This window comes from Poromitra crassiceps (assembly GCF_964638095.1).
Source record: "Poromitra crassiceps genome assembly, chromosome: 13".
Classification (NCBI taxonomy): Eukaryota; Metazoa; Chordata; class Actinopteri; order Beryciformes; family Melamphaidae; genus Poromitra; species Poromitra crassiceps.
The window spans coordinates 36823197-36843289 of NC_139644.1; the positions used below are offsets into that span (position 1 = coordinate 36823197).

A 20093-nucleotide genomic window follows, 5' to 3' on the forward strand; every position below is an offset into this window, starting at 1 on the left:
GATGTTAGTTTCTAATGAACAAAATTAATGTATTTTCCATGTGACTCTGCCTACAATACAGCATTTTTTTTTTTTTATCAAACCACCCCTTTCCCATGTAGCGTTATGTGACAACATACGATACCTTTACATTAAGTCATCTTAAGTGACAAGGAGTGTTGCTATTACCTCTTTCAACAAGCTTTCCGGTTACCTAAACGTTAGTTAACGTTGGTTAACTGTGTAAATACAAAGTCATGTGGGGAGAGATCGAGCCTCCACCGAAACAACAGCCGAGTCTGTGTGAGAATGGCGCTGGCGACACTACAGGTGACACGAACAAAGCACCTGTCTGCCGACCGAGGGAAGAGCAGGTGACCTTACCATCACTTGGATTCGAGTTGTACAAGTCTACCGTTACAAACACCAAAGAGCCTCGGCAGGACAGCCAGGTGAGAACAACAACATAGCGTTGATATCTGTCAACTTGATCAACTCATACTCACAGCTACTTGTTTGGGAGTTTTGGGCTTTGGGGCGCAACAGCTAACGTTGCTTTCATGCCCTGTTATTTCCTAAATGTGTGTGCTGTGTTGTGTCCAAATAAACCCCATGCATGCCACCCAGCCCCAGGTTGTGTCCAGCTGTGTGAGGACTATGGTGGAGGCAGTGGCACTGAGCCGGACCCAAGTGAAGAGCCAGCAGATAGGAGACGCTGAACTGAGCCTAGATCAGCGCACAGAGGAGCTACTGCACCAGTACAGGAGCAGGCCACTGGTGTTCCTGGAGAGGTACCAGGTAGGACTCAGGTCAAAGTGTGTGTGTGTGTGTGTGTGTGTGTGTGTGTGTGTGTGTGTGTGTGTGCGCGCGCGCGCGCATGCGTGAATGTTAAATGTGCGTACATGTGTGTATATGTTTTTGTTGCTGGAATGGGGCCATTTTGAAAGCTTAACATGGATTACAGTGGTAGGCATATTGAGACATGCACAACCATAAATATCATGTCCTGCTACTGTACCATGGCATGAGAAAAAAACTTGTTTTTTTCTTTTGAAATTGCTTTAATACTTTAAGATGGAGAGTTCATGTTAATACTTCTGTGTTATGTGAAGACAAGTAAGATACATAGAAATATGTTTTTATTATCTTAATCAATTGCGTCTTTAGCATCATATAGAAGTACCAAAGTATTTGTTATTTTGATTAGTATTCATATTATTGCGTCTAACATGATCTACACTCCCCGATTTCCAGGCCTACCTGAAGCCCCAGCATCTGGCGGCATTCGCCCACCTCAGCTCTGACCCACGGGCCCAGCACTACAGCAGAGTGATACAGAGGCGAAGCGCAGGATGCACCGACAGGACCAGGATCCGAAACCAGCGCTATGCTGCCCTCAGGGCCCTGCAGAGGGGTAGGCTTGAGACTCCAGACCTATGCACGTGTACTTGGTTACTCTTTGCCTGATTCCTCAGTCAACACTCATTATCACTGCACGACTACAATACATCACTAGCAGCTGATGTTATCGAGAACTGGTTCTGATTTACAGCGTTGGGGGTAACTCATTACAAAAGTAACATATTACATGTAATATATTACTTTTAGCAGTAACTTAGTAATATAACTTATTACCAATAGGATTTCAGTAATATTATACCAGTTACTTTGTCAAGTAACACAAGTTACAAATTGAGTTACTTTTTTTTTTTTTTTTATCAAAGCACATATTTAAATAAAGATACAATAATTTCCTAATCAAACTGTGTTTTTATGCAAATAACCACTATAGATGACAATAACAAAGGAAATGGATAACATTTACAATTTTGGACGGTTTATACTGACTTCAAGATGGTTGAAATTATTTTCCGGGATGTTTCCGAGGCGGGCATGTCATTCTGCTAATTCTTATTACTATTATTTTGGTGAAAGTAATGTAAAAGTAGTGTAATAAGTAACAAGTTACTCTACACAGACAGTAATATTATAAAGTAACTTATTACTTTCAAATGAAAGTAACTAGTAATATGTAGTATATTACATTTTGAAAGTAGCTTGCCCAACACTGCTGATTTAGTTCCAGCTAATTCTACGGAATTGCTAAGCAACAACATTAACAATACCTCTTATTGATCATTAAAGCAGGACTAAACCCCAAAACACTTTTTTTCAGCTTTTAACCAATATATATGACTTTGGGGGTGGTGTGTGAAGAATTCTGGTCAAAATTTCCACATTTGAGACCAAACTGTTACCATTGTACCATTTGTATCATTTTCAGCAGCATAAGTTCCCTCTATGGGTTGAACACTGCTTTTTTGTGTGCCCTCAAATGAATGGGATATTTGGTACATCGTGACGTCACGGTGGGTTTAGCACGCGCCCCACTCATGTGAATTTTTTTCTTCCCCCCATTGATTATTACTGTAGTTCACGCGGCGCGAGCCCTTTAAGACCAATGCATCCCTGGGTAATGCCACCTGTGGCTAATATTAGCCGCTAGTTAGTTATGTTATATGGCAGTAAAATGCCACTGAATGACCAAATTGATATAACTTTTAACCATTTCGAGTAACACTGTTTCCATACGGATCACCAGCGTTAGTTTGTTGTTTATAACGTGGCTATATTCATAACGTTTTCTATCTTGGATGCGTTATTCCGAATCCCACATAGGTTACGCTGGCGCAAAGCGTGTGGGTTTCAGGACGAAACAGTCTCGAGCCACTAACGTTATCTTTAGAGCACAATATTCCTGGAATGCAAGTTTAACTAAACAGTTACATGTCCTCTGCATTCTACATCAAATGAAGACATTACGGGTTGTTTTATTTTGTATGTTACATGCTTATTGGCCAAGATATGTTACTTTATGGGGGAGGAATTCTGCCAGCTAAGGAGGGGAGTGTGGGCGGCCATCTTGCCTGCAGGGTTTTCGGATCGAGTGGAGTGCCGTTTTGCAAGAAATCTGAGGGGTTTAGTCCTGCTTTAAGCATTGTTGTGACTGGGGAGGCGATGGTCCACTTCTACAGAGCCACTGTGGAGAGTGTCCTTGTCTTTTCAGTCACAGTTGGCCCATTTCCACCGCTGGTATCAGCGTGGCCCCGCCCAGCTCGTCTTGCTTTTTTGTCTCATTCCACCGATCAAAAACGTGGACAGCCCGGGTTGAGTCGGGGTTGAGTTGTGCTAGTTTTGGTCCCTGCTTTGTTGAGGTTCCAGCACTGTGGACCCGGTACCATACGGTGACATGAAAACACTGCAGACGACTGATTGGTCAGGCAGAATCGTGTTTACTGTCTACTGTCAATGCTGGATACCAATTTAGTGGGGCTTACCCTCTCTTCTGTTATTTCCATCAGTCTTTTGTGTTGCTGCCTTCAGCTCTGGTGAAATAAAATCGATCTCCTTGCTCAGCTTTAACATGACGGTGGTTTTCAATTGTTTTGAGAGAGAAAAAGTCCGCTCCTCGGGAAGCCCTTTGTAGTTGCGTGTAACGTCTGCTGCGCTAGGCCGGAGGCGGGGGTTTAGCGAAGCCGCGGTCTTGCCTGGTGAGTTACCGCCGGGGTAGAGGCTTCCCTTCTGCCCGTAGCGCAACTCCCGTCCCCCGCGCAGTGCATGCATGTGAGTTTGAGTAACAACAAAGTGATATCCATTCTCCTGGCCGATTCTCACATTTACCCATGTACACTGTAGGTCATTTACAGGCACCAGTATTTCATAACCAGTTTAAAAGTTCCGTGTATGGATTTAATTTTAACGTTATACGTTATAGCCTACTTCAGCTATGGGCGGAGGACAGATATGCGGTCGCTATGATGACCAGGTGTGGGCGGAGGCGAGTAAACTTGCTATGGAAACAGAGTCTATATCAAGTAGAGACGAGTAAGACCAGGTCGAGTAGAGCTGTACTGTGCTGTTATATGTGGTGGAAATGAGCCAAGTGTGGTATGGCAACACAACCGCCCGTGAGAGGAGAGGAGACAGTTGGAAAGAGTGGTTCACGCAGTGTCATAAATCACTGGCCGCGACCTCCCCACTGTGTCTATATATATCTACCACACGTATCAAACGCAAGATGCAGAAGGTGATCGCCGACCGTCGCTCCGTGACAGAGTTCCAAAAACAGCAAATTTAAAGCTCATAAAATGACTCCAAACAGCTTGTGCAGCATAATCCACGTGTTCTGAAGCCAAATGATTGCCCTGTGTGCCAAAAAGTCCAATATTTACATCATGATGTTGCCTTCAAGTGCTGTTGGAAATATTGTAATCACAGTGCGCTTGAACTGTCTGTGGCAAATATTTGTGATTTGGACCTCCAAAACTTGTAACTTGTATCACTTGTATTTTGTTCTCTAAAATAAGGCATTATGCCAAATGTGCTAGTCTGAAAAGTCATTCGGAGACGGGAGTAAGTCCACACAACAATGTCTGTTTTGAGTAATACAACAAAGTTAACTCTGTATGTAGTCTTTTCCCCCTGAAAATGTGTACAGTATGAATCGACGAAGAATTGGATTGGTGAGAAGAAGCTGATGTAGGAACTTGCCAAACGGAGCCAGTCAGCATCTCTTGCTTCACATCACATTGAAACCACCCTCATTAACTTTGTGCTGTTCTCTTTACCTGCCCATCTCTCCGTCCCGGCTGACCTCTGACCTCAGAGGGTCAGTACTTTAGCGAGGAGCAGATGCGGGTGAGGGAGCCCCTGCTGTACGAGCAGTATATCGGCCAGTACCTGACCGATGAGGAGGTGAGAGGCGATGATACAGCACCTATCATGCTTTTAGCTTTTTCCCCCCTCCAATTACAATTTCCAGTTAGCTGTAGGTAGCTCGTCTTTACACCGCGTCGGGTAAATGTAGTTTAGTTTTGAGTTTTCAGAATGACTCAATTCTTTCACATTTGACATTGTAGTTGCTGGTGCGCTCGTTGGAGGCCATGCAGGGAGGCGCGCACGGAGGAGCAGAGGCCCCGGGGGGAGTCACAGGCGGGCTCGCCCACATCCTCCTCGACTCGTACCAGGAGCGTCTCGTCCAGAACCGGCTGCAGGAGGAGCAGGAGAGAGAGGAGGGCGCCCGGGAGGAGGACGAGGACGAGGAGGGTGAGGGAACACATTGGAGCCCAGCCCAGAGGACCAAATGCTCTGACCATCTCTCTCTCTCTCTCTCTGTCTCTCTCTCTCACCTTCTTCCTCTTCACTCAGCAACAGTCAGCATATGTCTCTGTTCCTGCATGGTCAAGTGAGGAGGCAAAGAGTGGCTGGGTTCCAATCAGCAAGTAGTTCCCAGTGAAGTGGACTGCACAGGGTATTCATCCAATGGTTGAATACCCTGTGCAGTCCACTTCACTGGGAACTACTAGCTGAACGGAACCCAGCCAGAAGAGTCTGTCTTTCTCTCCCTCCCTGCCACAATTAAGTGTGTATTTCTCTCTGTCCATTCTGTCATTAAGCGTGTCTTTCTCTCTGCGTGTTTTTTATGGCAGATGAGGGAGTAAAGGAGGAGGGGTGGGAGCCTAAGCCAGAAGAGAAGGCTCTGCTCAGAGAGGAGTTTGTCAGTCAGATGCACCAGCGCTTCCTGGATGGCAAAGACAAGGATTTCAACTACAGGTCAACCACACCACCACGGGCATTCACACTTAGCAGTATGAGCACAGAGGGCCCTGTGGATGAACCGGATACTAATGAAAGAATACATTATATTAGGGCTGTCAGCGTTAACGCGTTAATCGCGATGCGATTAAAGGGCAGACTATAACGCGTTGTTTTTTTTTAATCGCGTTAATCGCATGCCGCTATTTTGTCCCTTCGTCGCACCCGTACTTGTAGTCAAGCCGTTCGGTTTCCTGTCTCCTGCTTGTGCAGGCATGGAAGAGAACGACAGCAATACGCTTCTAAATGGCTTGTTTTACTTAAAAAAAACTCCCCAAATGGCACAGTGGACAAGTCGAGAGCCGGAGTTTGCACCTTGTGTAAAACGGAATTAAAATATCACCAAAGTACATCGAGTTTGAGGCGAGCGATCACCTAAAAGTAGCTAGCGGCCAGCTAGCTAGCGCGAGACTCATCACTCATTCTTCTTTCAGAGTCTCGGATGCGCGGGTCCTCTAACCACTGGGAGGTCGGCTCCAATGGCTTCACGCGATATACACGTTATCAATACACAGTTTCCAATACCGAGCCATTATTCACATGGAAGAGCCAAAGTTTTTAGCTCAGACACAGCCTTCTTCGGCTGTGTCATTTTGGGTTTCGTCTGCTCCACAGCGCCGCCGCCGGAAGTATCGGTTCTAGATATATTTTGTAGACATTGTTACCTCCTGTCTACATTCCACTTCTATTGAATTGAAAATAAATCTAAAATTCAAGATCACAAAGTACATTTATTTGCATTCATTTGATTCCCAATCACGACACACTGGTAAGAATGATTAATATCTAATTAAAAATGCTTTGAAATGCAAAATAATGGCATTTTAAAACATGCGATACAAAGATGCGATTAATCGCGATTAACTATAGTTAATCGCAAGATTAATCGCGATTAATAAAATGAATCGTTTGACAGCCCTACATTATATACATTTATTTCTGTGTCGAGTCATTTGCATGACCCCTCCCTCATGGGGCTATTGGATGACTAAGGGACGCATTAACTAATAACAACAAAGCCAAACATTCCAGCATGTTAATACATCAACAGCACAATATATCATAAACATCCAAACATAAATGAGGTTCCATGAGATATCCCACAATGGGAAAAAACAGCAAATATACAAACACATACCAACACATACAGACACAGCCCCCTAAGCACAAGACACAATACATACATCCAAACAGGATAACATTGATCTATAGCCCTATTTACACGCGACGAGTATTACCAGGGGACCTCATGTGATTGAGAGATTACCCCCTGACCTTTGTGTTTCTGGCGGCACATTATCATGGGATACGCAAAGTCTGTGTTTTACTCGAATGTACTGACGTCCCCTGTGTTTTACCATTCATTATATTATTAGTTGTAATATATTGTTGAATTTTGCTTTTTCGAAGTTGTGTATGTCTTCATATTTGCAGTGAGGTGGATGACAACCCGGATTATGACAACTTGGACATCGTGAGCCGAGATGCAGAGGAAAAGTACTTTGATAACGATGAGGAGGAAGATGAAGTGGAAGATGTCCAAGAAGAGGAGGAGGAGGATGAGGAGGATGAGGAAGAAGAAATGGAAAATAAGGATGAGGAAGAGGAAGAGGAGGAAAAGATGACCGAATAGTGCTGAACTTGTTTTACACAGACCGGTGTCATTGAACTGTAAAAATTCAGGAGATGTTTTCTGTTTTTACTTGCGCTTGTATGCAAAATATATCTGGTAATAAATATTGTTTGTAAGTCTTTGTCATTTGTAAGTGTATTGCAGTACCGGTAATCTTATTTTAAAAGTGAAACTCACAGAATTTGAACAGCTTCATGGTCTGTTATTATCGCTTATTAAAAGTGATTGAACCACACTTCATCATGTTGTCAGACCAGTCAGGGGCATTTCCAAGTAGACATAAAAGTGGATTTACTGACACCTCTTGACCTATTGCTGTACTGGTATTTGTGCATATTGTCCTCCAACATGTCTGAATTCCCACAAGCAATGAAAGTTATATGGGTTTTTTACATTTGGGAAAATTTTGTGAAATACTAATTTCTACGTGTGTGCGCGCGCGTGCATTCGAGGCGCGTGACCGCAACCTGGGCGACAGAGACTCATCAAGAAGCTGCGTCAAGCTAGTCGTAATATAGTACCAGAGAGAGGATAAGAGATTTGACCTTCATCATTACAAGTATTTGTCCAAACTACCGCTGTTATGTTCGCAATAAGGGTTTTGTTTTGAAAGTCATGTCAGGAAATGCTGTTTTTTTTCCATTCGGGCTAGCTTGACGGTCTGTCAAACTAACAAGCTGGACTTATCAGCGTAGCTAGGCTAGCTGAGATCCCCACTTGTCTTTTTGGGTGTCTTTCTTTTGAAATGGACAATGGTGTGGACTCTGCAAGGACAACAACATAATACCAAGGTACGTATGTTGTACATGATCATCCAGCGGATTCGCCTGCACGCTGCATTACATCATGCCAGTGTATTAGCATGTTGTTTACTTGTGCTTATAACGCGCGGCTGAACAACTACAGTACCAAGCCCATCTTGACAGCTGTCCCTAGGTTAGTCTAGCCCAGGCTTCCAAAAACATGCTCACAGACTCACATTAGATCACGCATCGCACAATGACAAGGAAGAGGATTTCAGTTACGATTTAGAACAGAAGTTAATAACTGTCTCCAGTGTAACTAAATGGGCCAGTGGAACCTATCATCAAAATGATCATTCTTACAGTTTCTCATTGTGCTGCTATACAACTAATCCTCATTTTGCTGAGGACTTTTGGCTTGTAGTTCAGACATAAACCCACAGTTAGCCTGGGAACCTGTCCTGACGAATCTGCCAGCTCATTTCGATGTCATGCCAACAACACACACACATGTGTACAAGCCATGATGGAGGAATGTGCATTCAACTGTGTTTTCTGTATGTGGCCATGATTCTTCTCAGAAGTACTAAGCACACGGATTGTTTATGTGACTGTACTGTACAACATGTCTGTACAGTATGTATGTGCTTCAAGCAGGTGATGGTGAAATAGCAGCGGCATTACGTACAGTTAATGGCAGGATGATTTAGGCTACTGTGGCACACCCCTGGCTAGACCGCACACAAGTACCATGGGAATGCGATTAGCCACGGAATATTGTATGTGTAGAGAGAGAGAGCAGGGAATATAGAATCCTATGTGTGTGTGAGATCTCTCTCTGTCTTCCTCACTCTCTCCCACTCGAACAGACATGTACTGTACACTCCCACACACTCAGTCAAACTGGGTCAGATTAGCATGGATAAAGCCTTTGGTGCAATGTGGAGCAGTGGCTGATGTCTCTGAAATGAGGAGAAGACATGCATACTCACTGACTGACTGACTGACTGACTGACAATGTGCTTCTCACCTTACTCAAGTCCCTGTTGGATGTGGCATCTATACATTTAGGATATAGCCTAAATATGTGGGCCCATCATCTAATTTATTTATTGACTTAATACAAACATAAATGTGATTATGGAGGATGTCACAACCAAAGGCAGACGCAATTTCTGTTGTGGCACCCATGCAGTAAAGTTGAGAAGGCAGGTTAGGCAAATACATCAGCCAGTATGTGATAAGCCACAGTCATAATCCAAACACATACATACTGTTCACATTCATGACACCAAAATAACAATAACAATAATTTATTTTCCCTCAAGGGGACATTTGTTTTCACAGCTTTGCGGACATAGATACATAAATACATCATCAGTGTAAGATAACGCGTCATGATATAGATGACAGTTTCTGTCTCTTGTTCTCTTGCCTTTCTTTATGTCTTGTCAGATAGATTATCGTCATATTTCCTCTTTTTGACAAAGCTTTTTTTTTACATTTATTAATATTATCTACCCTAATTCCTGATGGATTTCTAATGTCATACAGTCATACTACTTCACTCGTCCGCTGAGAGCAGGGTGCGTGTAGTAGATTGTGATGATAACTTTCTGTCTGTATTTTGTTTGCCTTTGCTTACTTGTGTTGTTACTGACAAAGCTATGGAAGACAAGGCTATGTTTTGCCCTTTGAGTTCATACAATGACAACTGTTTGAATAGTCTGCATTGAATACATTGTTTACATTGCAACACAAACACGCAAGGATATTCTAGAGCTAAATTAAGCCAATACTGCCCCTCCTAACCCTCGACAACACAGTACCTCATATAGATCTAGCTGTGATTGTGGTTGGCTGGTGTTGGGATGAGGCTTTGTCTGTCAGAGGCCAGCTGCTATGAAATCAGACACGTCAGATTGTGCTTCTCAAAACGGGGTCCGGGGGATCCCCACGGGTCCTTGGAGGGGTTCCACCGGGGGAATCATTTATTTTCACTATAATTCCATCCATTAAAGTAACACAATGACAGAATGTCTGACTATTTTGGTCATAGGTCTTAAAGCAAAAATCTTATCAGATGGGGGAGCCTGGGACAAAAACTTATCAAATGGGGGTCCGTGCATGTGGTCTAATTTGTGTCAGTTTAGGGGGTCCTTGACATGGAAAAAGTTTTAAGCACAGCCACCAACCACTGCGTTACAACATGGGTTGTTAGGCCAAATCACTAAAAGGATTTCTTGTACATATTTACCACTCCCTCTGTTCTCAGTATGCCAGGCAGTCTTTACCACTCCCTCTGTTCTCACTCAGTATGCCAGGCAGTCTTTACCACTCCCTCTGTTCTCACTAGTATGCGAGGCAGTCTTTACCACTCCCTCTGTTCTCACTCAGTATGCCAGGCAGTCTTTACCACTCCCTCTGTTCTCACTCAGTATGCCAGGCAGTCTTTACCACTCCCTCTGTTCTCACTAGTATGCGAGGCAGTCTTTACCACTCCCTCTGTTCTCACTCAGTATGCCAGGCAGTCTTTACCACTCCCTCTGTTCTCACTCAGTATGCCAGGCAGTCTTTACCACTCCCTCTGTTCTCACTAGTATGCGAGGCAGTCTTTACCACTCCCTCTGTTCTCACTCAGTATGCCAGGCAGTCTTTACCACTCCCTCTGTTCTCACTCAGTATGCCAGGCAGTCTTTACCACTCCCTCTGCTCTCACTCAGTATGCCAGGCAGTCTTTACCACTCCCTCTGTTCTCACTCAGTATGCCAGGCAGTCTTTACCACTCCCTCTGCTCTCACTCAGTATGCCAGGCAGTCTTTACCACTCCCTCTGCTCTCACTCAGTATGCCAGGCAGTCTTTACCACTCCCTCTGCTCTCACTCAGTATGCCAGGCAGTCTTTACCACTCCCTCTGTTCTCACTCAGTATGCCAGGCAGTCTTTACCACTCCCTCTGTTCTCACTCAGTATGCCAGGCAGTCTTTACCACTCCCTCTGTTCTCACTCAGTATGCCAGGCAGTCTTTACCACTCCCTCTGCTCTCAGTATTCCAGGCAGGCTTCAGCCATACTCAAACGATGCTTTTGTGATGGAGAAGCTTTGAGTGTCTCAGTCTCCCTGACTGCAGCAGTCAGCCACTCTCAGAGGGTTTCCAGAAACACAGGTGGTACTTATAGGCCAGACTCTGGCAGGCAGGCAGCAGTGTGTTTCTGGGTCGAGTGGAGGAAAGAGAAGATTAGAGCATGATGAGATGATGAGGACCATCAGGCTTCAGTGTATCTGCGGGGCGGGGGGGTGGCTGCCGGTCCTTGGATCAGTTGCCATGGCAGCGGACATGGTACATTTACTACAAACCTGTTTGCGTCTGCTTGAGAAGCCGAAGCTTTTTTTTTTACTACTTTCCAAGTATTAGTCGCCTATAGATTTTGACATAAGTGTTCATGCAATAAAAATGCTGCATTGTCCTACAGTGTTGGTATCATGTAGTCTCATGTAGTCAGTGTATCTGGAAGGTAGTGATACTGGGTCATGCTGCTTGTCACTTAAAAAAATATTTCTGGCATACATGTATAAATTCCTATGGATTATTCTTCTTATTTAGCTCACATCAAATATGATTTGATATTATAATCAGATGTATTTCTAAATATTGAGCAGTGACCAACAGGTAACACTAAAAAAACAAGATCGGCTCATTGCTTGGACTATTTTAGAATGAAACATGCCGTTGGTGATGATGAAGCAGAGTGGATGTATTTGGTAAATGCACAGTGTTACAGTAGAAGAGGAGTAAGCAGAGTGGATGTATGTGGTAAATGCACAGTGTTATAGTAGAAGAGGAGTAAGCAGAGTGGATGTAGTAAATGACAGAGGAGAAGAGAGGGAAGGAGGGAAAGGCATAAGTTATCTTCTCTGATTATAGTTACTCTAATCAGTGGCAGGTCTCAGGTTGCAGCCACCATGACATGATACCCAGAGACTTGAGAGAGGTTGTCAGGCTGTTTACGATCAGCACAGATCACTGATGAAGCTGTGTAGGATCAGCACAGATCACTGATGAAGCTGTGTAGGATCAGCACAGATCACTGATGAAGCTGTGTAGGATCAGCACAGATCACTGATGAAGCTGTTTACGATCAGCACAGATCACTGATGAAGCTGTTTAGGAGCAGCACAGATCACTGATGATGCTGTTTACGATCAGCACAGATCACTGATGAAGCTGTTTAGGAGCAGCACAGATCACTGATGATGCTGTTTACAATCAGCACAGATCACTGATGAAGCTGTGTAGGATCAGCACAGATCAGTGATGAAGCTGTGTAGGATCAGCACAGATCACTGATGAAGCTGTGTAGGATCAGCACAGATCACGGATGAAGCTGTGTAGGATCAGCACAGATCACTGATGAAGCTGTTTACGATCAGCACAGATCACTGATGAAGCTGTTTAGGATCAGCACAGATCAGTGATGAAGCTGTGTAGGATCAGCAGCACAGATCACTGATGATGCTGTTTACGATCAGCACAGATCACTGATGAAGCTGTTTAGGATCAGCACAGATCAGTGATGAAGCTGTGTAGGATCAGCACAGATCACTGATGAAGCTGTGTAGGATCAGCACAGATCACTGATGAAGCTGTTTACGATCAGCACAGATCACTGATGAAGCTGTTTACGATCAGCACAGATCACTGATGAAGCTGTGTAGGATCAGCACAGATCACTGATGAAGCTGTTTAGGATCAGCACAGATCACTGATGAAGCTGTGTAGGATCAGCAGCACAGATCACTGATGAAGCTGTGTAGGATCAGCACAGATCACTGATGAAGCTGTGTAGGATCAGCACAGATCACTGATGAAGCTGTGTAGGATCAGCACAGATCACTGATGAAGCTGTGTAGGGTCAGCACAGATCACTGATGAAGCTGTGTAGGATCAGCACAGATCACTGATGAAGCTGTGTAGGGTCAGCACAGATCACTGATGAAGCTGTGTAGGATCAGCAGCACAGATCACTGATGAAGCTGTGTAGGGTCAGCAGCACAGATCACTGATGAAGCTGTTTAGGAGCAGCACAGATCACTGATGAAGCTGTTTAGGATCAGCACAGATCACTGATGAAGCTGTGTAGGATCAGCACAGATCACTGATGAAGCTGTGTAGGATCAGCACAGATCACTGATGAAGCGGTTTAGGATCAGCACAGATAGCTGATGAAGCCATAAGCAGATTTTGGATCTACCAGATCATCTTCACAGCTGCTGGTGCAGTCGGTGTGCAGAAATCAAACTGATTTAAGCTCTTGAAATGAGTCCATGGTGGGTGAGACTATTGGGTAGCCTCTATCTAACACTGCAGGGGTATTGTTTAGGGATGCACGATATCTATAGAACAGATACATTATCGTCTGATATCGAGAGTCGGCAATCATATCGGTATCGGCCGATGTTGGTAATCGATGTTGGTAATCGGTTATCGGTATCAGCCAAAATGTTCACATTGAGAGCAAACAACGCGGTAAATCTATGATGGGCTTTTCCAAATGTTTTCGAAATAAAGAAATCACAATGTTTACATGTGTTTTCACTATGCGCCAAATTTCGGCAAAACATCGGTAAATATCGGTTATTGGCCATAACAGCAATGTTAATATCGGTATCGGGCAAAATCTTCATATCAGTGCATCCCTAATCAAGAGCCATTTATTTGTGAGTTATTGTAACATATTAAAACGTGAAGAAAATTGACTTGAGGGTCTGAACTCCTAAACACACACACACACACACACACACACACACACACACACACACACACACCTTCCCCGGGTAGCCAGTGGTTGATTATGTAAGTAAGTCATTGTCATGGTGAGTGTTGTGGCGTTGCATTCCACCTCAGTGGCCCCGGCGGTCCAGCAGCTCTTCCTGTTTATGGCAGGTTGCCATGACGACGGGCGAAGCCATTATTGCAGCTAGGGACACCGAAGTGTCCGTTACCTCGGTTATGCCTTCACTGTTAAGTACAGGCTCGTATAACGAGGAATGGGTCATTCAAGACAGCCAGAGAGAGGATTGGAGAGTGTGATGGAGGGGCAGATAGAAGGAGGCGTGTGTGTGTCAAGGCTAGGGTAACTGGGTATGATTCACGTGGGGGCAGGGCGTGGGCAGGATAGAGGGGAGAGAGAGAGACTATAGATTCACACCAGGCAGAACTAAGTGGGACAAAAGAAAAAAAGCAATAAAGCCCAATTTTCATTTAGCTACATTTGGCTTATCGTTGGTGAACTCAACTGAATTTAAACATCTTTTTTGTATATCTGTTAGTCTGTTGTGATTAGAGCTGTCACTCTTTCCAAAAATAAAGTTTGAACTAACTTTAATTGCCCCTCAATTTGTTCGAATATATCTGAAGTTAATTGGTTAATTCCGCCCCCCCCCCCCCTTACCGACCAGCTTAGACTGCATGTGAGAAAGGCGCCGTGCCGGTATAAGCGCGACCCCGTCGTCCCCGACATTTCACCAGTTTCGATCCAGTAAGAAGAGCGGTATGCCGCGATAGGCAGACAGGTGAGAAAGGGGACCAGTCATTTTCCGCTATCAGTGGGCTTCGCGGACCAGGTTGCACACAGTAGACAGTCCAACACCAAATACACAGCTGATTGTTCGATATTCCCCTGGTGTTGCGTACCACCAAAGGACTATTGCCAGTCGCAAACGCGCTTCCAGTGGTTTTCGCCACCGGGTGATCTTGCGTGTTAGTGCGGGTCGGACCAGACTCAGCACGTAGTCGAACGTACACCGGGACATGCGAAAATGACGCTTCCATTCCACGTCGTCAAAATTGTTCAGAGCATCTTCCCAAAATAAATTCCCTCCTGGTCTCTCTCGCTTCCAGACGGCTCTAGTCTCACGCAGCAGCGCAGAGGTACATAACACTGTCATCATCTGTCCCCGGTTTAGTCTATCTTCATATTCTGCATGATGTTGAGCGGAGAAGACTGCGAACATGAATCTGTTTCTGTTCGCACGTATATCCCTTTCCATTTTCGCCTTAATTTGTCTGCGTCGCTGTCTACGTTTGAGGAAAAAGCGCGTCAGCAATATTATCAAAAGAGTGGACGCCGGCTCCATGTTTGTTGTTTTTTTGGCCTGCAGCACAGACCCCAGGCCACTCTCCCCCCCCCCCCCCCCCCCCCCCCCCTCAACATACCGGCTATTTGACGACTGAGATTCCCACATGCGAATGCTGAGGTGTGAAGGGAAATTCAGGGAAATGTCCGATATTGACTTGCAGGTAATTTTCCGGTACGCATGTGGGAAAAGGGCTACAGGGAGTATGCTAGTAGCACTAAGGTGTGATGTCATGTTTGAAAGTGATGTTTGATTCGTTGATGTTCCTCCATTACCATCCATGTCTTCTCGAGGAACCCGCCATACTCTGTAGAGAAGGTTGCAAGGTTGTGAACATGAGACCAAATGAACTGACAGTTAATCACGCGTGTGTGTGTGTGTGTGTGTGTGTGTGTGTGTGTGTGTGTGCACGTGCGTGCATGTGTGTTTGTTCATTTCCTAGGTCTGCCTCGTCAAGTAAGCCTCACTCCGTCTCCCTGGAAGCCATGGAGCCCCAGTTAGGGGAGGGATCAAGTGCCGGTGGCCCCGCCCCCAGCCCTCAGAGTGAAGCTGTGGCCAATGAGCTGCAAGAATTGTCCCTGACGCCTCCCCCCAATCTGGTGCCAATCCGAGAGAGGAAGAATGGTAAGTGACAGTTTCTGCATTTCTGCCTGTGACTTTTGAAAATTATGAAGCAGTGAAGATGGAAGCACTGTATTGTAGATTATCACATCTTCCTCTCCAGTGTGTGTATGTTTGTGTACTTCTCCACTCCCACTGTACTCCCACTCTTAAATGGCAGGTTTCTTTATACACGAATCCTGCGAAGTCGCGGATGTAAACAAGCCACCATTACTGCAGTGACCTACTGCGGTGGCTCCAGGGGGAAATACATGGCACGCGCGTTTGAATGCAAGCTGTCCTCGAGTGTAGCCTTGTATTTTTCTACATTTACATTTTTATTCAACGTTACTTTTGACAGCGATGCCTAGGAAATCGGGAAGAAGCTGTGCAGTTATCAGCTGCCCCAACAGTAGTGGCAAACTTCAACTTTGGAAGAGAGTAGAATGTGAAATACACAAGTCTTTACTAGCGTTAGCTACATGAAGAGTGCCCCTGTCTGAAACCAGAACGTTACATGAACATACAAATATAGATTCCCTGGACGTGCAGAGGACCGAGCTGTTCGCCAGAGGTGGATCAAGAATATTAACAGAAAGGACTTTGTTCCCAATAACAACAGCACGGTAGGTTTTGGTTAACAGTCGTAAATCGCTAACGTTATTTCACCTCATAATGAGTAGCATGCAGCTGCCTAGCCTAAGCTAACAGTGATTATGACATGGGTTATGTCAACATTATGATGGTTGTTAATGGACTGTGAATATCGGACAGGTCCTTTCAGAATGATGTATTCATCAGAGTGTGCAATATTTGGCCAATCCATCCTGAGCTCAGGTCATTTTGACCCTCTATGAGAGACCTGTAGTTGGCATTCTGTTGCTCATCACAAGCCAGGCGATTAATAAAATACCCTTGAATGCCTATAAAAACACAAATTCGTATTTTATTTTTTATTTTTACTAATGTAATTGGTGTGCAATGATTACATGCAACTTGATTGTTTATGCTAGCTAGCTAGTCAGTAACGTTAACATTAGCATGTTTACACAATAACGTCACTTGAAATGCGGCTCGTTAAGTGGTATTTTTTCCGCTATTTACAATTTGAATAATTACTATCCCCATCCATAATAAGGTCGTACCTTCATCAGTAACTGGGGGCTACTGTCTCACGTTATCAATCCAGCTCGACGCTGTTATCTTGGCATAGCGTTACTGCAGTCTGCAGCAGCCAGCATCACAGTCTAGCTGCGGGGACCTACCCCCGCAGTAATGGCGGCCCCACTAGATGGCGGCCTACACAAATTGGCCGTGGGATTCGTGTATAGTGGGGGTGATTGGTTGGGGGTGGGTGGGGGCAGTGGGGATGACTGATTGGTTGGGGGTGGGTGGGGGCAGTGGGGATGACTGATTCGGTTGGGGGCGGGGGCAGTAACAGATATCTGAGCGTAGTTAGCACTCCTCATTAGGGCTGGGTATTGGTTCAAATTTCAAGAATCGATTAGATTCCGATTCACAAGTTTCCGAATCGATTAATCCCGATTCGATTCGATTCCGATTCGATTAATTTCAATATCGATTTGGTTAGTGATACTAAAACATGTTTTTTGAGCTGTAACCTGAATTACATGATTGTCCAGTTATGTAACACAGGGGTTCCCAACCTTTTTTGCTCGACCGGTTGTACATTTTAATGGTTTTTAGTTACACTCACCAGGTGGTGACAAAGGGTAAATAACAGCCTTTTCATCTGTCAATAAAGACACATTCACAATTATGCACAGTGATTTGATTTCAGCCTATATAATTCTAAAAGTAGATGTTAATGATCAAACATTTCCATTTATGTAGCCTACAGTATTTATGTTTTTGTTTCAACTACAAACATAAATAAACAACTTGAAACTACTGTATGTTTCAACTACCACACACAGCCTATAATATTATAGCCTATGTTTATAGAAAAAAAAAAAAAAAAAAAAATATATAAAAAAATCGATCTCTGGACATATGAATCGATATCAATGGATTCAAATAAAAATCGATTAAAAATCTGAGAATCAATTTTTTTAACCCAGCCCTACTCCTCATCCTTCACACCGAGCGGAAGCACAGGGCGAGAGAGGGAGAGCATCAGAACTATGAATAGATGGAATGAAAAAACAGAGTAATAAATAGAAGTAATAATAAGTAAGAAATAGTGGTGCTGTGTTGGCATGAAACCAATATCAACTTTGATTCTTAAAACGTGTGCGTGATACCTAAAATGTGTGTGTGCGTGTGCGTGCACGTGCGTGTGTGTGTGTGTGTGAGAGTTATGTCTGGGCCTACAGCTAACTTTCTCTTATCCTTGACCTCTTCTCTAGTCTAATGTTTAATTTCTGGCATAGTATCAAAGCCAACATCATTTTCAACAGGTTTATTATAAACGCTGACCTTAACTAAGGAGCCCTCATGCCTGACCCTGCCCTTACATGGAGATCCAAACTCTTGTAACGCCGTTAGTCCTACTGGCAGAGTGAGCGAGAGAGGGACTTTGTGTGTTGTCTTTCTCCGCTTGTATTCTGTGAAAGCGTTGACAGTGAGCCAGTAACAGAGCTGCTCGCTGGGACAGTTTACATTGCTGACATATCAGGACTGCCCCCCGCATTACCTCATCCCAACAGCAAATGCTGTCTGACACGTGCACATGCACAGGCTTGCTTACAACCACCCGCGCGCGCACACACGCACACACTCGCACACACGCACACACGCACACACACACTCATACTGACACACAAACACATACACACACGCACGCACGCACACACACACTCATACTGACACACACACACACACGCACGCGCGCGCACACACAAGCACGCACGCACGCACACACTCATACTGACACACACACTTGAACCACTCAGAGTGAAATATTGTGTACACTCACTCCATATTTCAGTGAAGTGCAGCTCTTGAAATGGCTGCTAAACGACGAAGTTGGCCCAAAGCCTGTGTGTGTGTGTGTGTGTGTGTGTGTGTGTGTGTGTGTGTGTGTGTGTGTGTGTGTGTGTGTGTGTGTGTGTGTGTGTGTGTGTGTGTGTGTGTGTGTGTGTGTGTGTGTGTGTGTGTGTGTGTAGAGCTAGTAGGGATGCACAAATAGTATTTCAGCAATCATATCGGTATCGGCTGAAGCGGTGCAGCCACTTCTATAAGTGACTTCCTGTGTCCGTTATGGCACGGACAGGCTGCATGCATACTGTACATGCACACATGTTTACATTTATGCATACATAGATGCATGCATGCATGTATTTCAGATTTTTCTGATTTCCCCCATAGAGACACTGCATGAAATAGGCCACGTCCATCACGGGGGAAAAGCTCCGTTCATTTCCACACACCAGCGTCATTTTCCTTGAATTAAACATAGCTAAAAGCTGTTGTGTGGTGGGGCTGCGCAGACAACAAATGTAAAAAATCGCCAGGTAAAGTTTTTTTGTACTCCTGACCAAAACAAGGAAGCCATTGAGAATTGGCGAGAAGAAAAATGGGGATCTAGCTGTCAAGGAAGTAAGTTGGAGTGTTCATCTTCCGTATATACGATATTTTTGTGCAACACGCAACCATGCACGCGACATAGGAGAACACCAGGATTGGAGGGGGGGTTTCTGTTTTCCCCCCGTCTTGGGCGTGGTTTCTGAATGATGACGCGTTACGCAGTGTCTCTATTGTTTAATAAGTAACTAATTGTACTTAGCCAATTTCCCCCTGCTGCCCCGGCACTGCTCCACCCTGTATGGATCGCACACACACGCACACACACTGTAGAACTGTGCTTGTGCACGCGTGTGTGTGGGTACGTAATTACTTGGAGTAGAGGTATCTGCTTCTGTTTGCATAATGTCAATGAGTCCTCCACAGCGAGACGATTTACACTCTCTACTCTACTTCCTTCTCTCTCATGATGTGCTCATGTTGATAGCACCATGATGGCTCCCTTTCAATGTGCACGTCTGACCACTGGAGGTCAACTCTGGCAAGAGAGAGCTTCACCCCCACATGTCAGTCAGCTCAGTCACTCAGTCACTCAGCAGTTTGTACTGTAGGAGAAACTTGGTCATGTTCTCAAATGAGGACTGAGCTGGCAAAATGCACAGAGCTTAGATGTGTTTTTAGCCTATTCACCTTATGTTCAGACCTTACAGTGGGCCAAATTCTTCCGGGTCCTGTCAACACTTCCGGCGGTCACGGCGCAAAATAAGAGAGTTTGTTTTTGGAGCGGACAGTGAAGGGGGTAAAATAAAGAACGTAGCCTACTACTTTGAGCTCGGTACACAGCAAGCAAGCGAGTATCCA

General features: G+C 44.7%; 2 protein-coding genes across 2 annotated transcripts in view; both read left to right on the forward strand.

Annotated features, from left to right (window-relative positions):
* ccdc97 (coiled-coil domain containing 97) lies at positions 1 to 7358 on the forward strand. Its single transcript, XM_083650210.1, has 7 exons — positions 1 to 431; positions 607 to 777; positions 1234 to 1393; positions 4646 to 4734; positions 4899 to 5085; positions 5469 to 5592; positions 7069 to 7358. The coding sequence occupies exons 1-7, from the start codon at positions 237 to 239 to the stop codon at positions 7265 to 7267; spliced, it is 1125 nt and encodes a 374-aa protein (XP_083506336.1). The 5' UTR covers positions 1 to 236; the 3' UTR covers positions 7268 to 7358.
* An 8273-nt stretch (positions 7359 to 15631) lies between these two features.
* Positions 15632 to 20093, forward strand: part of LOC310788538 (myocardin-related transcription factor A-like) — a gene marked incomplete at its 5' end in the record, with an annotated part of 75882 nt that continues 71420 nt past the window's right edge. The window contains one exon of the mRNA XM_083650076.1: positions 15632 to 15770. Coding sequence (XP_083506202.1) covers positions 15632 to 15770 — 139 coding nt within the window. The remainder of the gene's footprint in view (positions 15771 to 20093) is intronic.